Source organism: Mytilus trossulus, chromosome 8, assembly GCF_036588685.1.
Source record: "Mytilus trossulus isolate FHL-02 chromosome 8, PNRI_Mtr1.1.1.hap1, whole genome shotgun sequence".
NCBI lineage: Eukaryota > Metazoa > Mollusca > Bivalvia > Mytilida > Mytilidae > Mytilus > Mytilus trossulus.
In genome coordinates this window covers 26,805,201-26,824,642 of record NC_086380.1, presented here as the reverse complement: position 1 = coordinate 26,824,642, position 19,442 = coordinate 26,805,201, and the positions used below count along the sequence as shown (strand labels likewise).

At 32.4% G+C, this 19,442-nt stretch overlaps 1 protein-coding gene across 1 annotated transcript; it reads right to left on the bottom strand.

Moving 5' to 3' along the window:
* Positions 1-5,247: 5,247 nt before the first annotated feature.
* Positions 5,248-10,302, bottom strand: LOC134727522 (uncharacterized). The gene is made up of 3 exons (XM_063591902.1): positions 10,188-10,302; positions 6,041-6,159; positions 5,248-5,526 (listed from the first exon to the last, which is right to left on the bottom strand). Exons 1-3 carry the CDS (start codon positions 10,234-10,236, stop codon positions 5,248-5,250), a joined length of 447 nt encoding a protein of 148 aa, XP_063447972.1. The 5' UTR covers positions 10,237-10,302.
* Between the last annotated feature and the right edge of the window lie 9,140 nt (positions 10,303-19,442).

Here is a 19,442-nt window from a genome sequence, read left to right as displayed (position 1 = left end):
TGCTTCAGGTTAAAGTTTTTGGTCAAGGTAGTTTCTGATGAAGTTGAAGGCCAGTCAACTTAAAACTTAGTACACATGTTCCCTATGATGTGATTCTTCTAATTTTAATGCCAAATTATAGATTTTCCATAATTTTTACGGTCCAGATATGGACTTGATTTATTTTAACACTACATACAGAAATAGATTACATTGTCACATTTGGTCTACCCTTGATAAAGAAAAAACAGCCGAAAACCTCAAAGGGTTATTTAAAAAAAAAATACAACTAACAATGGCATGACAAAAGACAAATAATTATGAAAGACTAATGGTACACAAAATAAAACATAGAAAACTTAAGACTTAACAACATGAGCACCATAACAAAACCAGGATGAATACTTAGTTTGTAATAAAAGTAAATTATATGAGTACTACACTCAATGGCAATTGTACTGTACAGGCCATCAGTGATCAATATCATATCATTAAACTAGAGGCTCTAATGAGCCTGTGTCGCTCACCTTGGTCTATGTGAATATTAAACAAAGGACGCAGACGGATTCATGACAAAATTGTGTTTTGGTGATGGTGAAGTGTTTGTACATCTTAATTTATTGAACATTCTAGCTGCTAACAATTATCTCGATCTATAATTTACTTGGCCAAGTAGTTTCAGAGGAGAAGATTTTTGTAAAAGATTACTAAGATTTACGAAAAAATGGTGAAAACATGACTATAGAGGGCAATAACTCCTTAAGTGGTCAACTGACAATTTTGGTCATGTTGACCTATCTGTAGATCTTACATTGCCAACATGTATTGTTTTTTACAGTTTATCCCTATCTATAATAATATTCAAGATAGTAACCAAAAACAGCAAAATTTCCTTAAAATTAACAGTTCAGGGGCAGCTCCCAACAACAGGTTGTCCGATTCATCTGAAAATTTCAGAACAGATAGATTTTGACCTCATAAATAATTTTACTTCATGTCAGATTTGCTTTAAATGCTTTGGTTTTTGAGTTATAAGCCAATAACTGAATTTTACCCCTTTGTACTATTTTTAACCATAGCGGCCATCTTGGTTGGTTGACCAGGTCACGCCACACATTTTTTAAACTAGATATCCAAATGATGATTGTGGCCAAGTTTGGTTTAATTTGGCCCCGTAGTATCAGAGAAGAAGATTTTTGTAAAAGATTACTAAGATTTACGAAAAATTGTTAAAAATTGACTATAAAGGGCAATAACTCCTAAAGGGGTAAACTGACTATTTCGGTCATGATGACTTATTTGTAAATCTTACTTTGCTAAACATTATTGCTGTTTACAGTTTATCTCTATCTATAATAATATTCAAGATAATAACAAAAACTGCAAAATTTCCTTGAAATTACCAATTCAGGGGCAGCAACACAACAACCGGTTGTCTGATTCATCTGAAAATTTCAGGACAGATAGATCTTAACCTGATGACCAATTTTACCCCTTGTCAGATTTGCTCTAAATGCTTTGGTTTTTGAGAAATAAGCCCAAAACTGCATTTTACCCCCATGTTCTATTTTTAGCCGTGGCGGCCATCTTGGTTGATGGACCGGGTCACCGGACACATTTTTTAAACTAGATACCCCAATGATGATTGTGGCCAAGTGATGGGAAAAGCTCACTTGGCCCTTCGGACCAGGTGAGCTAAAAACTTGAAAGGTTTCATCAAACATCTTTTCTGTATGACGTCACATCAGCAATATCAGTCAGGGTGACAAAGACTTTATTAAACATGAATTTGCAAACTTCATTACAATCTAGGAAAAGAGGAAAGAAGATTGACTATGACAATTGGAACATATCCATGGGTATCTGTGAGTGAGCCATTTATTCGATAGGATCAACCAACTCATAATGAAAACTTTTCCTATAGGAGTGGTTTTGCGTCTGGCGTATACTGAATTTGGTCCTGGTATCTATGATGAGTTTATTTACAACCACTGGGTCGATGCCACTGCTGGTGGAGATTTATTTCCCCGAGGGTATCACAAGCGCAGTGGTCAGCACTTAATGTGCTGACATGAATTGTCATTGATATTGTTATATTTATAAATTTACTGTTTACAAAATTTTTGAAATATTTGTAATACTAAGGGTTTTCTACCTCAGGTATAGATTACCTTAGCTTTAAAAAAAACCTACATATAAAACTAAAGATTGACAAACACGATCCTCGTCGAAAACTGAGTGTGCTCTAGAAGAATAAGAATGTCCTGTTCCACATTTGACACCGTCACTTCAATTTGCAAGTACAAATTATTTTAAGAGTGTCCTCTGGTGATGTCAAAATCGAGGAAGACTAGATTGCGGTTACCACATCTTAAAAGATGTCAAGTTCACAATTGCAAAGCTGAAATCATTGTTAAGTTTAATTCTAAACCTACCCTCATAGTCAATTTTTAAATGTATTTTAAAACTAAGACTTAAATGTATCTGTATTTGTGGTATTTATTAGTTCTTATTTGGTGAGATAGGTTAATTCAGCATAGATATCCGAATTTAGAGAAAGGTCATTTGAAAACATGAAGGTGAAAGGATGATTGCAAAGAGCAATGTCAAATTTATCACCTATACAGGTGATTCAATTACAGTGATTGATGAGATAAATTAATGTGGTGTATGACAAACACACAGATATATTGTCGTTAAGTTTTGTTATATCGGGACCATCTCTATTTGGAAGGAATTGTCTGTCAAAATTAACTGTTGATGGAAACATATCCAGTCAGTGATTACACATTTCTCATCAGGTATAGATAAGGTCAACAAACTTATGCATATGGACGTTCTCAAAGATAAATTAGGTACAGTGAGAGGATTGTAGACGTCTTAAGGTTAAAGGAGGAAATCGTGCCGAAAGTTTTTTAAGCCATGACCTATACCGTAGGCTCTGAGTGATAAAGTCGCAGATGAAACCAAATATCTTAAAAATCAAGGAATTCTGGAAAAAATAAAATATTCCGAATGCAAAGCGCCGATCGTTCCTGTAATTAAATCAGATGTTCCTGTAATTAAACCAGATGGAAGTGTACGTTTTTGCAGAGATTATACAGTTATTGTCAATTCATGTTGTGTTTAGAGGTACCCCAGTACCCATTACCAAAAGCAAAAGGATTTATTTACGAGATTAAATGTTTTGGTAAAGTTTTCCAAATTGGATTTATCTCAAACAATTATTGGTATGTGAAAATTCCCGAAATCTAGTTGCGATTAATACCTTTGATAATTATTGATATGCATTTGGGATTATATATCGCTATGGATAAAATTCCTGAAGAATTAGATAGATACAATATTCAATGAAATACTGAATTTTCACAGACGTTTTTTTTTATATTGACTGTATTTACAATCCTCTGGATAAGAAACAGAAGACTACAAGGGTTATCCAAGAATTAAAGTGTTAAGTTACTGCCCTTTGAATTACAAGGTATTCCAGATACATCGATTGGACTGGTACAATGTCCAGAGATAACTCAGGAAGATGCTTTGCACAAGCGTAATGGGTACGTACCTAGCATCTCGGTCTCTCTCCAACTGACCGAACAAGAAGACAAGGTGTCATAGCTTGATGTCACATCTAAAATAAGAGCGGGAATGATTTTTTGGGGGCTTTGAAGCAGCATATAATTGCTTGAATGTTTGTAGGCACTTTGTAGTAAAATAGTTAAGACTTCGAAAAAACAAATTGTGTAGGTATTTATGCTTATCTACAGTTAGTAATGCAATGTTTAGTTGAAGATATTGTTACAAATGTTTAAAGATATTTCCAATACATATTTATTTCAACATATACAAATCTGTCAACAAATTCGGAAAATAAAACATTCATTCATAACCCAAATATAATACCTCAAGTTAAATCGAGACCAAGAACGGATGGACTAATAAAAACGACAAAGCATTGCAAAATTACGTCGTGACCTGATAATGCTAATAAGACAATTTATAGCTTTTTTTAAAGTTTGGACTCTGTTACTGAACTATGTTACAAGTACGAAAACGCCGTATCGAATTTTATTATATTTTTTGACAATTAAACATATATAACTTTTATTTAATGAAATTCTATCTGGAAGCAGTGAATAGGGCTTTTTAAATAACAAAATTTACTTACCTATAAATACTGTTTTCAGCTTTAAAGTGTCTGCTAAGAAAGGGTGTTAAGCATTTTATGAAATACTAAAAACATAGAAATTATATATATATATAACATCTTCATGCCTTATATATCATGTACTGTAGTACGCCGCTAGATTAAAACTGACGTGGAAAGGTAACATATGGCCACCGAAAGCTCTTTTTTTGAGAGCCCAGGTGGTCGTGTGGTCTAGCGGGACGGCTGCAGTGCAGGCGATTTGGTGTCACGATATCACAGTAGCATGGGTTCGAATCCCGGCGAGGGAAGAACCAAAAATTTGCGAAAGCAAATTTACAGATCTAACATTATGGGTTGATGTTTAGACGAGTTGTATATACATTATGTACACAGCCATGTATCACCATCATTGATGGCGATCCGATGGATACATCTGTTGTAGGGTTGTCACTGACTCAGACGTACTTATGTATATAATACCATGTATATAAGACGTAAATTTATTTTCCCGAGTGCGTTCCATCATACATTTACTCTAGCTGAAGCATTCATGTGTGTAGTGACGAGTATATGACACCGTGCAATGATGTGTACTTGAACTGTCGTTAGTCTCAGTCAAATGTCATTAAGTATGATAAAACAGAAAGTGGAATAAATGAAATAAATGAACTGATGAATGACAAATCAAACATTTTAACTATACATATAAGGACAGCGGTGACATACATAAATGATAATATCAACGGTACCAATTTTACTGCATCAGATGTGCATTTCGTTCATAGATGTCGCTTCAGTAATACATTGTATATAATGTAGCGTTCTTATTACCAAACCGGTTCTCATCATGACAATAAAACTTTCCAAAGTCACTACCTTGAACAGTTTTTATAGTCAGTGAGTACCACTTGTCGTCAGCTTTTATCTTTGGTCATCTTGTTTATTCATATCATATTTATCATAATCTTTAATTTGGTCGAGTGAACCTGAAGCTGAATTTACATTAAGACATTATGGATATCTCCCCTCCCCCAAAATGCTCGGAAAATGTATAAATTTGATTAGCTTTACAACAAAGAGTTACTCAGAAATAGCAGTATGTGCACGTATTGTTATAATTACTTACTCATTTGTTTACTCAGGACAGTTAGAAGACCAAGCTTTTTCGGCCATTGTAAATAGTTCTGATTGGCGAGTCTGATCATACATGTATAAGAGCCGGCATCATTTTCAGTCAATGCCTGGATGACAAGTTGATACAGTTCTCTATTATTAATAACAGATTTTCTGACATAATATTTCGGATGACCTTCAACTACATCATTAACATGGATCTTTTCATTGGATGATATTAGTAATGGTGTTCCTGATGGTGTTGTTTGTTTAACCCATTGTAGCTGTAATACAGAGAGATATAGTTTGAAGTTAAATTTTCACCAACTGTTATGTAGAATAAATATGATTACTAAAGATAGTTTAATCTAGAAGTTCAGGGGTCCTCGGTGGCCAAGTGGTCTAACTAGTTCTACTACTGTCATCACTAGTCAGTCAACACTGAGGTTGTGATTTCGTTTGTGCGGGTGCACTCGACTCTTAATTTACTAGGAAGGTCGGTAGTTTTCTCCGGGCACTCCGACTTCCTCCACTAATAAAAACTAGCCTCCACGAAATAGCCCAAAAGTTGCGCTTAAAAGTAGCGCTTATAAGAGGCGTAAAACATCAACAATAAATCAATTTAGAAGTTTATATACAATTATCACATGTTCGCCATATTTTGTGAGTCTATTTTAGGATGAACACATGTATGCACCAGAGTTAATAGATTTACTCAATAAGTTATATAAGTCTTAATAGACCTTTATCAATTAAAAATAAATAAATAAATAATTATAAAGAAATTGGTATACTTACTACTGCTGATGATGGATTCAAGTTTATTACCGAGCAGTTTAGATACCCAATCTGACCTTGTTGCTTCACCTCTGGTAAAATGGCATCAACAATTTCTGGTCTCGTAACTATAGAGCTTACTGCATAAGAAAAACATTTACTCCAAGATAAACAATAAGAAAAACATTTACTCCAAGATAAACAGTGTTGTTAGTTGTAAATAAATTTATTACAGCTGGTGACAGGTCAACGTTGATTAATGAACAGTTGAGATACCCAATCAGACCTTCTTGCTGCACCTCAGGCGAAATGTCATTAACATATTTTGGTCTCGAAGCAGTGCAACAAACATCATAAAGGAAGATGTCAATATATTATAAAAATATGTTCTACAAATAGTAATTGAGTACTGGGAAAATGAGAGTTTGTTCGGACTCATAACTTAATTTGATAGTTGAATAGTTTAAATTGTTCTGGCGTCTGACGGTCAGTTGTGATAACCCGCTGACCCCATCGAGTAAAAAAAACCAGTCTATCAGACTTCATGAAAATCTTGGTTTAGTGTTGTTAAATTTCTATTATTAAAATTCTATTATTATTTGGGGAATATCAAGACTCTGTGGTAAAAAGTAAAATCACAAAAATACTGAACTCCGAGGAAAATTCAAAACGCAAAGTCCCTAATCATATGGCAAAATCAAAAGCTCATACACATCAAACGAATGGATCACAACTGTCTCATTCCTGATATGAGAATTTAGAGGTTTATGCATTAAAAAAAACCTTATCAACTGAACGGTTCGTTGTAGAATGTCCTATTTTGACCTTTAAATATTTTTATATTTTGGAAACCTTGTATTTTTTAACTTCATAATACTTTACAAATTTAACCTTTCCTAAACGGTATGAACTTCTTCGTAAATAAAGGCGACAGTAGTATACCGCTGTTCGGAATTCATAAATTCGTAACATCATTTATATTTGCAGGCGCTGTTGGAATGTTGCTGACTTTCATCTAGAAATTGACAATGAGGATCGTTTGAAATTTAAAAAAACGACAATTGCGATAGTTTCAGCTTCCAAATTGTAAACTTTCAATTTTTATGTAGCAATATTGTAGGAGCGCCTGCATACGGAGTATTTATCTTCCGGTTAAAACGATATTCCAGGCCCGGTATTTCCTTGATAAAGGAATGCTGCTTGCAAAGAAATTTACCTCAGCTTATTTGTTCGTGTTTTTTTTATTTTTAAGGAAGCTTACACAGTTTTTATCTTATTTTGGTTATAAATATTTTGAGATATTTTTGGTTTGGTTTAAGTTTCGTTTAATTTCAATGTAATTCATGTAATAAATGAAGGAAGGGTGTTTTGAACCAATTGCTTAGTATAACCAAACATTTTAATGACATTGGAAACAAATATATGTTGGAATATTTCATTCATCAGCACCCTCAGTCATGTTCTTTTACATTATAAATGAGGAAGTACTTTAAAGTCTAGCAAATTGTGTGATCTACATTATTCATGTATTTTTTAATGTTACGTATGTTACATGTATTATCTTTTATTGTAAGCCCCGATTGAGATAAAAAAAAAATAACATTATTCATATTTGAAGAAATGTTTTTGGCATACACATGAACATTGCGAGCGTTGAAATTTTGCTGGTATCAATACACAAATAAAGTAATAAAACATATTTAGGAATGAAGAGGAAAGTATGGAAATCCAACTTTACATATAATTACGAGACAAATTTGAAAGGGTATGGATGGTACTGTTTTCTTTAGGTATATGTAGTATGACTATAGCTATATTTCTTAATTCAACATCAGATATTCTTTCCAAATAATGCATGATTTTCACTGATTAATGACAATACAGGTGACTTAAATACATTATAAGTGTCGTATTACCTTTCACCTGGTCAAGTCTGCTAGATGTAAAAATTAAATACTAAAACAAAAACCCAAATAAATGTAGATGTAATATGAAGGGGAGACAACTTAAAGTAAAACTAAGCTAAACATTTAAAAACGTATTCTTATCGGACGCTTTGTTAAACATTTACTCTGACTTGTTTTTCTTTTCTGCTTCTGGTGCACATCTTTATTTGTTAAATTTGAAGGTAGACCTTTTCAATAAATTGTCGGCCTTCTTTATCGACCTCTTCTTGTTTTCATATGAGTCGGAGTTCCTTTAGAAACTTTTCAAAAACAGGCAGGTCAAAGAAGAAGCCATATCATTTAATTTCACATTCAGATATGTTGATGATGTTGTTTCCATTAACAATCCAAACTATTCTAATTAATATATATATGTCCTCCAGAACTAGAAATTGAAGAAACGACAGACACGGTTTCCGCTGCCTCGTCTTTAGACTTGTACCTCGAATTTGACATAAGCGGTCATCTCAGTCTCAGAATTGATGACAAACGAGTCGATTTTAATTTTGAAATTTTTAATTTCTCCCAACTTAAAAGCAATATACCAACTTCACCTGCATATGGGATATACATTTCCAAACGCATTCGGTATTCAAGAGTCTGTAGCTGCTTCTCAGATTTTGTTAAATGTCACTAGTGTTTAAGAAAAAAGTTAATGCCTCGTCCTTTTTCTAAAAAAAAGTTCATCGGCAGATACCAATACCTTGTTGATAATTATTCCGTATCAACTTCACAAATAATACACGATGGTCTTGAATAATAGATATTAGTATTATCTTAATAATGTGTAATGGTATTTATTTATTTGTCGTTTTAAATTATTATTTTGTCTGTTTAGTCTACTTTTAGAAATATCCATTTGACGTGGCTCGGTACATCAGGGTCATTGTGTAATTGTGCTATGGTAATATTTATCGTTATTTTTAACATTTTTACCTATTTTGTTTGTTTGCTTTGTTCGCACATCGTTGAGTTTAATGCGACTGTCATACAAGTGAGAGGTTTAGCTAGCTTTGAAATCCATCGTTTACTACATAGGAACAAATGCCTGTACGAAGTAAGGAATATGACAGTTGTTATCCATTCGTTTGATGTGTTTGAACATTTGAATGTGTCATTTGCTTAGGGAATTTTTGTTTATAATTTTACTCAGAGTTCGGTATTTTTGTTATTTTACTTTATACTATAAACTTACTGTTTTTAAGAAGGAAAGACAAAACATTCTAAGGACTATTTTACCATAAACAATTCGAAATTTATACTTTTTATACTTATAGTAGTTTTATTTGAAAACACAACCTGCAGAAGAACTACTAGTATAAATTATCCGACAAACATATCTATCCGTTCTGTACTCGCTGAAATACTGATGATGGTCAATCCTTTTCATAAAGAATTAATGTCATTTTCTTGGTTATTTCCCACATTCAATGAATCAAATTGATAAATTCAAATTTCTAAAATTTGGCAATTATCTCGAAAACTGTTGTCAACATCATATTTTCAGAAAAGTAATAAACATTGTCAAGTTTGAGACATTTTCCCAGCTTGTCGCCAATGACGTAACCATGAACACGTGACCGTTATCTAATTAAAATCAATAATATGAAAAGTGCATTTATCTTTGAACTAAAAAATGCCAATTGATCAGGGTTTGCATGACACATATAGCTTGACTTGGAACGGAGGAACACTTAGGTTGAGGTGCTTTGTTATCAAAAGGGACATAAAAGCCGAAACCATTTAAGGAAAAAAATACCCTAAGGGAGTTGTAACTAAATTTCTTAATAATGTCTTCTTCATCAGCAAAAGTAGAAAGTAGATTTTTTTTTTAAAGTAAGCATATCGGTCGTCCCTCTGCCTATTTCACTCTGCTCAGCTCTTAATAAAATTGCATATCACGGCTTTGTGATGTCAGATACGTTGACCCGGTCTTCATATGTTTGACCCGGACATATCAGCGACATCATAATGTATGAACCGACGTTGAAAAGTTTCACCCAAACTTTTCAAGACATCTTCTGGTTCGCTTGTGAATCAAGGCAAACACTTGTTTCTTTCAAGGGAAAGACGCAAATGCAACCCGATAAATCAATTATCTGGTTGTCTGCATATTTATATTGTAAAATATCAGCTGCTCGACACAATATAAAACCTTTTTGAACTTGTTCGCTACGCTCCCTCTACAAAAGCTTCTAATATTCGGTAAATATCAATCTTACCTGATAAAACAATCGATGACAAGAAAGAGACATATATAAACAGTTGCATGTTATTCTCTTTAACCTATATAATAATAATAATAAAACTGAATTGAAATATACACAAATAACATGTTATCTATCTATTTGATTTATTATCTAACTTGTTTGTGTCCGTAGAAATTTAGGAATTGTTCACGTGAGATTTCTTGTTTGTAATAAGGCTTTAGCTATACAAATATGCGTTACGTTTTAAGCACAAGACTTGAGGCAAAAGGAGGGAATAATTTCGGTGTGCGAAGCACTGTGAAAATTAAAAAAAACCAATATCTCTAAATCTGAATCTGTCCTTGCAATATCGTTGTTTGCTATGTAGACTTTTTTTTTTTTTTTTTAAAGTTTACAAATTTTGATATTGTCATTACTAAATATAGGATTTTGTTGTTTATTTCATTGTTTAAAGGAACATGATGAAAACATAAGCATTTTACAGTCTTTGTGCAGTTGTGTATGCTTTGATAAAAAAAAAGGTATTCTAAAAAAAACCTCCTAAAAAGTAACATAAAAAAAGTATTTTCAAATTGTTTTTACGGGAGATTATTCATATTTCAGTCGACAGGTATGTCTCTCAAATAGTATTCCTAGTGAAAACAATTTTTAAAAGTTAATGGAATGTTCACTTTTTTTATCGACATAATCACTTCCAACGGATGGTACTTGAATTTTGATATGTGTGCAATCAGTTGTTCCAATAACACCATGAAAAGGAAAACCTTGTAAAACCCTCTTTGATACTGTTTCTTCTGAACAGTGGAAGGCTATATTATGGAATGGAAAACAATTTTGCAAAGGGAACTGAAGGCATTTCTGAATGCCCTAGACACATAAGATATATGAAAACCTATTGTATCACCAACGGTCTACCAGTTGCAAACTTCATCAAGTCGAATTGAACTTTGTTTCTGCAGGTATAACATACAACCTTATCGTTGGTCTGTACAAATCTAGTCATCATGTTTGGCGATAGATTATTTGCTTGTCGTATCGTCAGCCAATTGATCACCATGCTATTTTCAAACTGAAAGTCGAGCAAAATTACTAAAGCTTGCATAGATTGTTTATGAAAAACACATGTTTGTGAATAAAAAAAGATCTATGAGATAGAAGTCTGAAATAATATTTATATGAGAAGATAGTTTCTATAAAATGCTTTAATTCTTTTTACAAGTAAAATATGGATTTTGCCACAATTCCCGTATACAATTTACTGAAAAGATGATTTCCCCTTAAATGAATAAGTACAAAAATGTAAAGTCTTAAAAAACACAATTATTTGGTATGTGTTTGAACATTTAAGATAATACAATAAATAACTGATTTTTCTGTATACAAATGAACAGTCTGAAACACATGAACATTTGTCTAACAATGTCCAGATTTCTAGTCTTATCCGTATTTGGCAAAATTTTATGGAACTTTGGGTGTTCAATTCTCTTCAACTTTCAACTTCATACTTGCTTGGAAATTTCAAACTCATTTAATCGAGCGTCACCGATGAGTCTTATTTAGATGAAATGCGCGTCTGGCGTATCCAATTATAAGCCTGGAACCTTTGATAACTAATTAGGCAAATAAGAAGACAGATTATGTACTGCTATTGTATTATCCAAGATGGTAGCATTCAGTAAATCTACCTGATGTTCTTTAATGTAGCGTTTTGAGAACGTTTGTGTTTGGTGTTTGATATGGCGTTGCCATCTGCTATCGACTTATGATCTATAAAAAGTAAAATCACAAAAATACTGAACTCAGAGGAAAATCAATTTGGAAAGTCCATAATCACATGGCAAAATCAAAAAACAAAACGCATCAAAAACGAATGGAGAAGAACTGTCATATTCCTGACTTGGTACAGGCATTTTCAAATGTAGAAAATGGTGGATTAAACCTGGTTCTATAGCGCTAACCCTCTCACTTTAATAACAGTCTCATCAAATTCCGTTACATTTACATGATGCGTTAAATAAACAGTCACAATCAACAAAATAGTCAAAATATGGGAACATCCCCTTGGCATCTTCCGCCTCACCTTTCATAGCACGACAATATCTTCAAAATATACTCTGTTCCATTTATTTTTAATCACAGAAGAGAAATCAATTATTGGAATGCACATCTGGTGCAGTTAATTTTGCACAGTTCATATCCATTCCGTTCTATACTACGTAATCCTATTCACCATATATGTTAATCTCTAGCACAAATATCTTTGCAATAGTTCACTTATATGTGACTTAGTATTCGTAATGATTTTTTATATTATGCTTCCTTCGGGAAGAGGTACATTTACAACCACATATTTATCATAAATAGTTGTTCCAAATGATGTATACGTTGTATTTTTGTAAATATCTGCAGAAAAGGCCGTTACGGCAACAACATAGTTGCTAGCCGTAATGTTATCTCTGTTTGATAGACTTTTATCAAGGTTTTAAGCAATACACAGTAATCGTTTGAATAATAGCCATTGTTACATTCTAGTTCGTTTCTGTGTGTGTTGTATTTCAATGCTGTGTTTCTGTTGTGTCGTTGTTCTCCTCCTATATTTGATTCGTTTCCCTCAGTTTTAGTTTGTAGCCCGGATTTGTTTTTTTTCTCAATCGATTTATAAGTTTCGAACAGCGGTATACTACTGTTGCCTTTATTTATCTTGAACAGAAAACGGATTTACGTTCATGAATATTATGATAATTTAGAAAAACATATTTTGGATTTTCGTTTTTTCTTAATAAGAAATTATAATTTTTCATATTTTTTTTGAAAATTGGAATCGAAATTAAATCAATAATTTAGTTTCACATAAACCACAATCGACATTTGTGCAGATGATATTGAGTGTAGTGTCGCGTAGCTTGGAACGGCACGGATACGATATCTGCATTGGAGATTGGTGTCAATAATATATTATTATCACTAATGTCGATACCGCAGCTGGTGAACTGAGGATTCATATGACCAGCCCAATAGCTCATACCTCTACACCAGCAAAAAAAACAAGGATATTGTATTATGGAAATTTGCTGTTTTTTTTTATCATTTGATCTCGAACACGTTTGTATAAGGTTATTGGCTTTCAAATATCTTGGCCTCAAATATCACCGAAGATACATTACATGTCAAAATTCGCATCTGATGCGATAGAATATGTATCGTTAGCGTCTCCCCCAATATTCAGGTTGATAAAATAGACGTATAAATAATAGCATGTTGACATAAATAAACTCATCATAGAAACCCGGTTTGAAATGTTGTATTAGCGCCAGATGCGTGTTTCGTCTTCAAAAGACTCTCCGATGCAACGACGCTCAAATAAAAAAAAAGTAATATAAAAAAAGTACAAAGTTAAAGAGCATTGATGACCAACAATTTCTAAATGTTTTTCCAAGTACATGTACATAAAAGGTAATCTATTCCTGAGGCCAATAAGCCTTATTTTTCCAAAAATTAAAAGATTTGGTAACAAGTAATTTAACTATATATTTGTTATTCTCGTGGTGTTTTGTCTGATGCTTGGTCCGTTTCTGTGTGTGTTACGTTTCGGTGTTATGTCGTTGTTCTCCTCTTATATTTAATGCGTTTCCCTCGGTTTTAGTTTGTTACCCCGATTTTGTTTTTTGTCCATGGATTTATGTGTTTTGAACAGCGGTATACTACTGTTGCCTTTATTTAACTTAATTTCTTAAAAAAATAATTATATGAAAAATTCGATAAAAACAAACCACCTTAAACTATTAAAAGTGTAATGGTTGATACACTACCGCTATCTTCATTATAACATGTACAATAAAGAAACAATTTCACACAAGAGATTAAGAATGTTTAAATTTCCTTAATAACACGTGTTTCTAAATATCATAAGTATAATATTATGCATACAATTTTCTAACTCTAGATAAATCAGGCTGTGTATTAGTTATTTGACTATATACAGAAAACTTATTTTAAAGAAGATACATTAAAAGAGGGACGAAAGATAACAGAGGGACAGTCAAACTCATAGATCAAAAACAAACTGACAACGTCATGGCGAGAACAATCGATGCAGTGTACGACTCTGTTTTTGATGACTCTCTTGGCAAAAAACATTAGAATTGACATTTCAAACTCGTTTGGTACCAAATCAGGAATATGACATGATGTTGTTATCCGTTCTTTTGATGTGTTTAAGCATTTGATTTGTCATTTAATTAGGGACTTTTCATTTTGAATTTTCCTCGGAATTCGGTATTATTTATATGTTATTGTTTTGGTAGTTTCATTTCTTTCAGTTAAACAAGAACAATAAATCAAAGAAAGAGATCGATCCTTTAATAAAATATTCATTTCATGCATCAAACATGACAAGTTACATTCGTGTGTACTAATCTGTTTAAGAACAAAGCATTCAGGCAGAGTGTTAACAAATAAAGTAACACGGAAGTAACAATTATTGTAAGGGTAAATGTTTAAACCGAAATGTGTACATTTTGTGCCCCATTTCCGGGCGGACAGTTTGATCCTTGGCACTTCATTGTCTCTGAAATAAGTTTAAAAAAAAAATGATAAGCAAAACCGAAAAACAAGATCGATCTCGGTCTTGCACACCGGCCCGACTTTCCATATACTTCCTACAAGAATTCACACAACTGTATAAGGCTTTACGATTGATCGAGTGCACCTTTATATTTCTGTAACTTATTCCCAAAAATAATTTAATAGCAAGTCAGATCAATTATACCTACACAGCTACTTTTGCATAGGTACTATTTCTGTACTAAAACTTTGTAGTACTGGAAATCTATAGTACTTTTAATATTCAGTACTATTTTGCTACTCTAAAATTATTGTAATATTTAGGTACCTGTATTTTACAGTACTTTATTTGTACTTGAAATTTTGGTACTACAGATTTTTGGTTACCACCGTTACATTTTCAGCATTTTGAATGTTTTTCTATTTCAAATCTCTTAAAGTTATGATTTTCAAACATAGAATATTGTATTATTTCTGTACCAAAATATTTAGTACAAATCAAGTACTGTAAAATACAAGTAACTAAATATAACAATAGTTTTATAGTAAAGAAACAGTAATAAATATTAAAAGTAAATTTCCAGTACTGCATTTTTTTAGTACAGAAATAGTACCCATGCAAAAGTAGCTGTGTAGCGCACATTGAGATTTTCCTGTAGTGTGCTTTATTCTAGGAGACAGAATTAACCCAAAACTCGCCTTTCTTTCAATTCGTTCCATATCTATCAAGTATGTGTGGATATAATAAAGGAAAAATACTAAACTTGTGTCATATCAATTTCTTTCAATTATTTTACAAACGCTAATCTCGTCATGAAAAGAAAGGGATGTTTGTCACTGAACGTTAAACATCCAACACTCAATTAAATCAAAGGCAAACCAGACGCGCCGATGGTTTTCAACAACACTATAAACAGCCAATATTCTTTCGAAATGGATAAGGGAGATAAATCGAACGCATATATTCGACATTTAAGCAAACGAAACTCAACGTAAGAATACGTATCATTCAACAACAGAAAATAAGTTGGAACACCGATGTTTCCCCCCCCCCCCCCCCCCAACAAAAAGTGCAAGGTTGCAGAAAGACTACGCAATTGTTAACTGTTAACCTTAAGTGAACCCATTTTTATAATAAAAAGAATTTAATGAATAATCTAAGAATTAGAGAAAAATAATTTTCCTTGACTGTACGTTTGTACTCACCGCTAATACGGTAGAACTAAAAGAAAATGATATCAAATTGTACTAAAATGCCACCTGAATTAATGCATAACTATGTTGAGTTTGTATTTTTGTTTAGAAATAAATTTAACGTTACAAATCTTATCGCACCAGATCCACATTTAAAGATCAATTTAAATAAAGCACAAAAACAATTAACCGTGCGTTAGACTAAAAAAAAAATACGTTAAAAATATAAACAATATATAATTACTTAAATTCATTGTCTTAGTATATATCTCATATATAATGACATAGGTATATAATTCTTCTTTATACGATTGATCGATGGATTGATTGGTGGTTGCTTAGAGTCCAATGACAAATAGTTCATGCATATTCCGGACGTGTTACTCATATTTAAAGACAAATCAATCAAAAAATCATATACATTTGACAGTTCATACCCGCAATGTAGATCAAAGATACTCACCTGACATATTACTTTGTACGCAAGACGCATATTTCGTGATCATAAAACTCATCAGTGGCATGCCCTCAAAAATAAAAAAAAAGCTGATGTACAAGAAACCGAAAAGAATTTATCAAGCAATAATTCCACAATGTTGTGCCACATTGATAAGCATCTGATTTTCAAGAAAAGTATTCATTCTCACACATAGACATGGAAAAATACCGGTTTCGCCCTCCTTCACATAGAATACCTACCTCATATCATTGCAGTAAAGGCGATAGTATTAATAATCCATGATTGCGTTCCACATGGGATATATATAAGTAAAGAATGAAGTAAACTCTACACACACAACAAAAATGAATATATATATATATAACAAGCATTTGAGTTGACGGAACATAAAAGGATGGAAACATCAATACAAATAAAAAGTGCATTGGGCAATGTTGGGCTCTTGAATGGAAATGTCAATTATCTTTTCGAATTTATTCATCTTTATGGTATTCACGTTCATTCCAATTTTGTAAGCAATTCCTTCAACCTTATTTAGCTCTCTCTTTATACTGCCAATTGTATTACTTAAAATCACTTCAAGCAGGGAATTATTAAAATAATATAGATGCACTTATAAAGAAAAGCAGACCAAACAAACGAACGCCCATACGTGAATGAATTCTTAGGTTGGTTTCTTCTACGCTTTAACACCTCTTTTGTTTCATATCATATATTTAACTACAAAATACGCTAGCCCTCGCATTAACATAAATTCAGTTAAATTTTGATATCCCAAGGTAACAAATCAATTTATTATGTTGGTAACATAATATATATATAACACAAATACAATCACTAACTTAAATTTGTCCTATAGACAATTCTGCAAGTTTCAATGCTCTTCAACTCTTCAATGGCTTTATAAATATTTTGATATGAGTGTCGATGATGAGTCTTATGTAGACGAAACGCGCGTCTGGCGTACTTAATTATAATCCTGGTACCTTCGATAACTATTTCATTGTGCCGCTGCAAATTGATAGGGCGTAAACCATCGTTGTAAGCTATTGTTGGATCAATATGATTCATTGAATACTTGTCTAGGAATTATAAATGAAATAATTTTACCAATAATAAAATATTAAAATATCACATGAATATATGACAAACTAACGCTATAGATAAAACCCAGATAATTAATTAATTGGTTTGTAATTCAGAACAGTATTAAATGATCGCAACTATTTTTTCAGAGTACTCAATTTCGTTATATTACGCTTAAAGGAATAACAAATGGTACACGAACGATCTTAAAACAAAACAAGTTCCCAAAACTTCACAGAAAAATGACCGACATAAATGAAGATAATTAGAAAGTTAATAGGATAACAATTCACATAAAATACCTTTAGTTTTGAATTTTCCCTACTAGATTGACCACAGTATGTCTTTTAACTCTAGCTATTCCTTGAGGCTCTCACCTGTAATAAATGTTTCTTTTGTTGCTAATATGTTAACCTTTGAAATTATAGAGGTTTAGAATATCTTAAATTACTGATAATTTCTGATGGTTGTTATTAGTGTGTTTACCTATCGTTATGGATTTCCATATGAAAGTCAAAACACTTGGAAAAAGGTCAACAAATGTAAAGAACACTAACTTGTATAAGGAGTCATTCAGTGGTTCTGGGCAATCATTGCTTAGCAGATTTGTTTTGCTAATAACAATTTCTTCCTATCTATTTTAGTTTTCGAAATAAAAGGCAAATACTTGAAAGGCTTAATCAATTGTCTTATAATCATCCGATGGTTTCAATCATGTATTGCTTATCAATTTTAATGTCGTCTTGAAAATGCATGAAACATGTAGACGTTAAGGTGGTATGGGTGCTTTTCGCCATCTAGGATTGTAAAATAAACAGAGAATCTAAGGTCCAGATTTTCAATCAAGTTAGCAAAATTTGATGCAGGAGTGCTTTTGCATTTAAAAGAACACATTTATAAGATTACAACTTATAAATGATAAAGTTTTACAAATGTAGATGTTTGTGCTTGTTTTTTATTGTTTTTAAATTGGCATTTTAAGGGGAGGTAACTCTGAAACAGTGCATTTTCTGAAGGAATCTACATAGAATTTTGCCATTTTGTATTTTAGCCGAAAAAAGCGCAAGGTGACCCCATCTTTTCTTTTGATATTCTCAAAGCATTAACTAAAAAGCTATCTTTTCGTATTTTATTTTATGATTCTATCAATTAGTTAAGCTTCTAATCACATAATGTTGTTCTTCCTGTATAATTCATACAAAATGTGTCATTTTGTCACTAACCGTAGCTCAGGACAATGCACGGTGAACTATCATTTTTATTATATTTTCGATCATCTATCAATAATCACTGGGGTAAAGCTGATGACCGTAACTGCATTCACGGTCATCCCAAGATGCAGGATGAAAAATTAGGTCAGTTTCTGTATTGTCTGTTAAAGTGTTTTCTATATCATTTTCTTTACAAATCATACATTGAAACGACGTAAATTTATAAAAGAATCAATCGGAAATCACAAACAACTACCGAGAAATGTGCATGAAATGGGAAATATGATTTAAAAAAATCGTTATGAAGACCGTAAATCATATTCAAAATATTTTCAAGATGACCGTAACATATAACAAGGATGACCGTGATTGGTTAAAAGATGACCGTAACTTGTAAAGGATGACCGTAATTTGTGAAGGCTGACTTTAATTTATAAAGGACGACCGTCAATTCAAAGAAATATCCGTACTTGTATTCAAAGCTTATTGTTGAGTTTGTCGATCTCAATAGGGACTCGGATATAAATATGTTTCATAATTTTTTTTTTTTTAACTATTGGCCTTATTTTGGGTTCATGACAATGAAAGTAAATTGCGTATTTCTCGTAATCAATGAAATATTTATTGATAACGACGTTAAAATTTTAATACAAATTGACAGCGATACGACGAAAATTTGAAGAAACATGAATGTGTCCCTAGTACACAGATGTCTCAACTACACTATCATTGTCTATGTTTAGTGGACCGTGA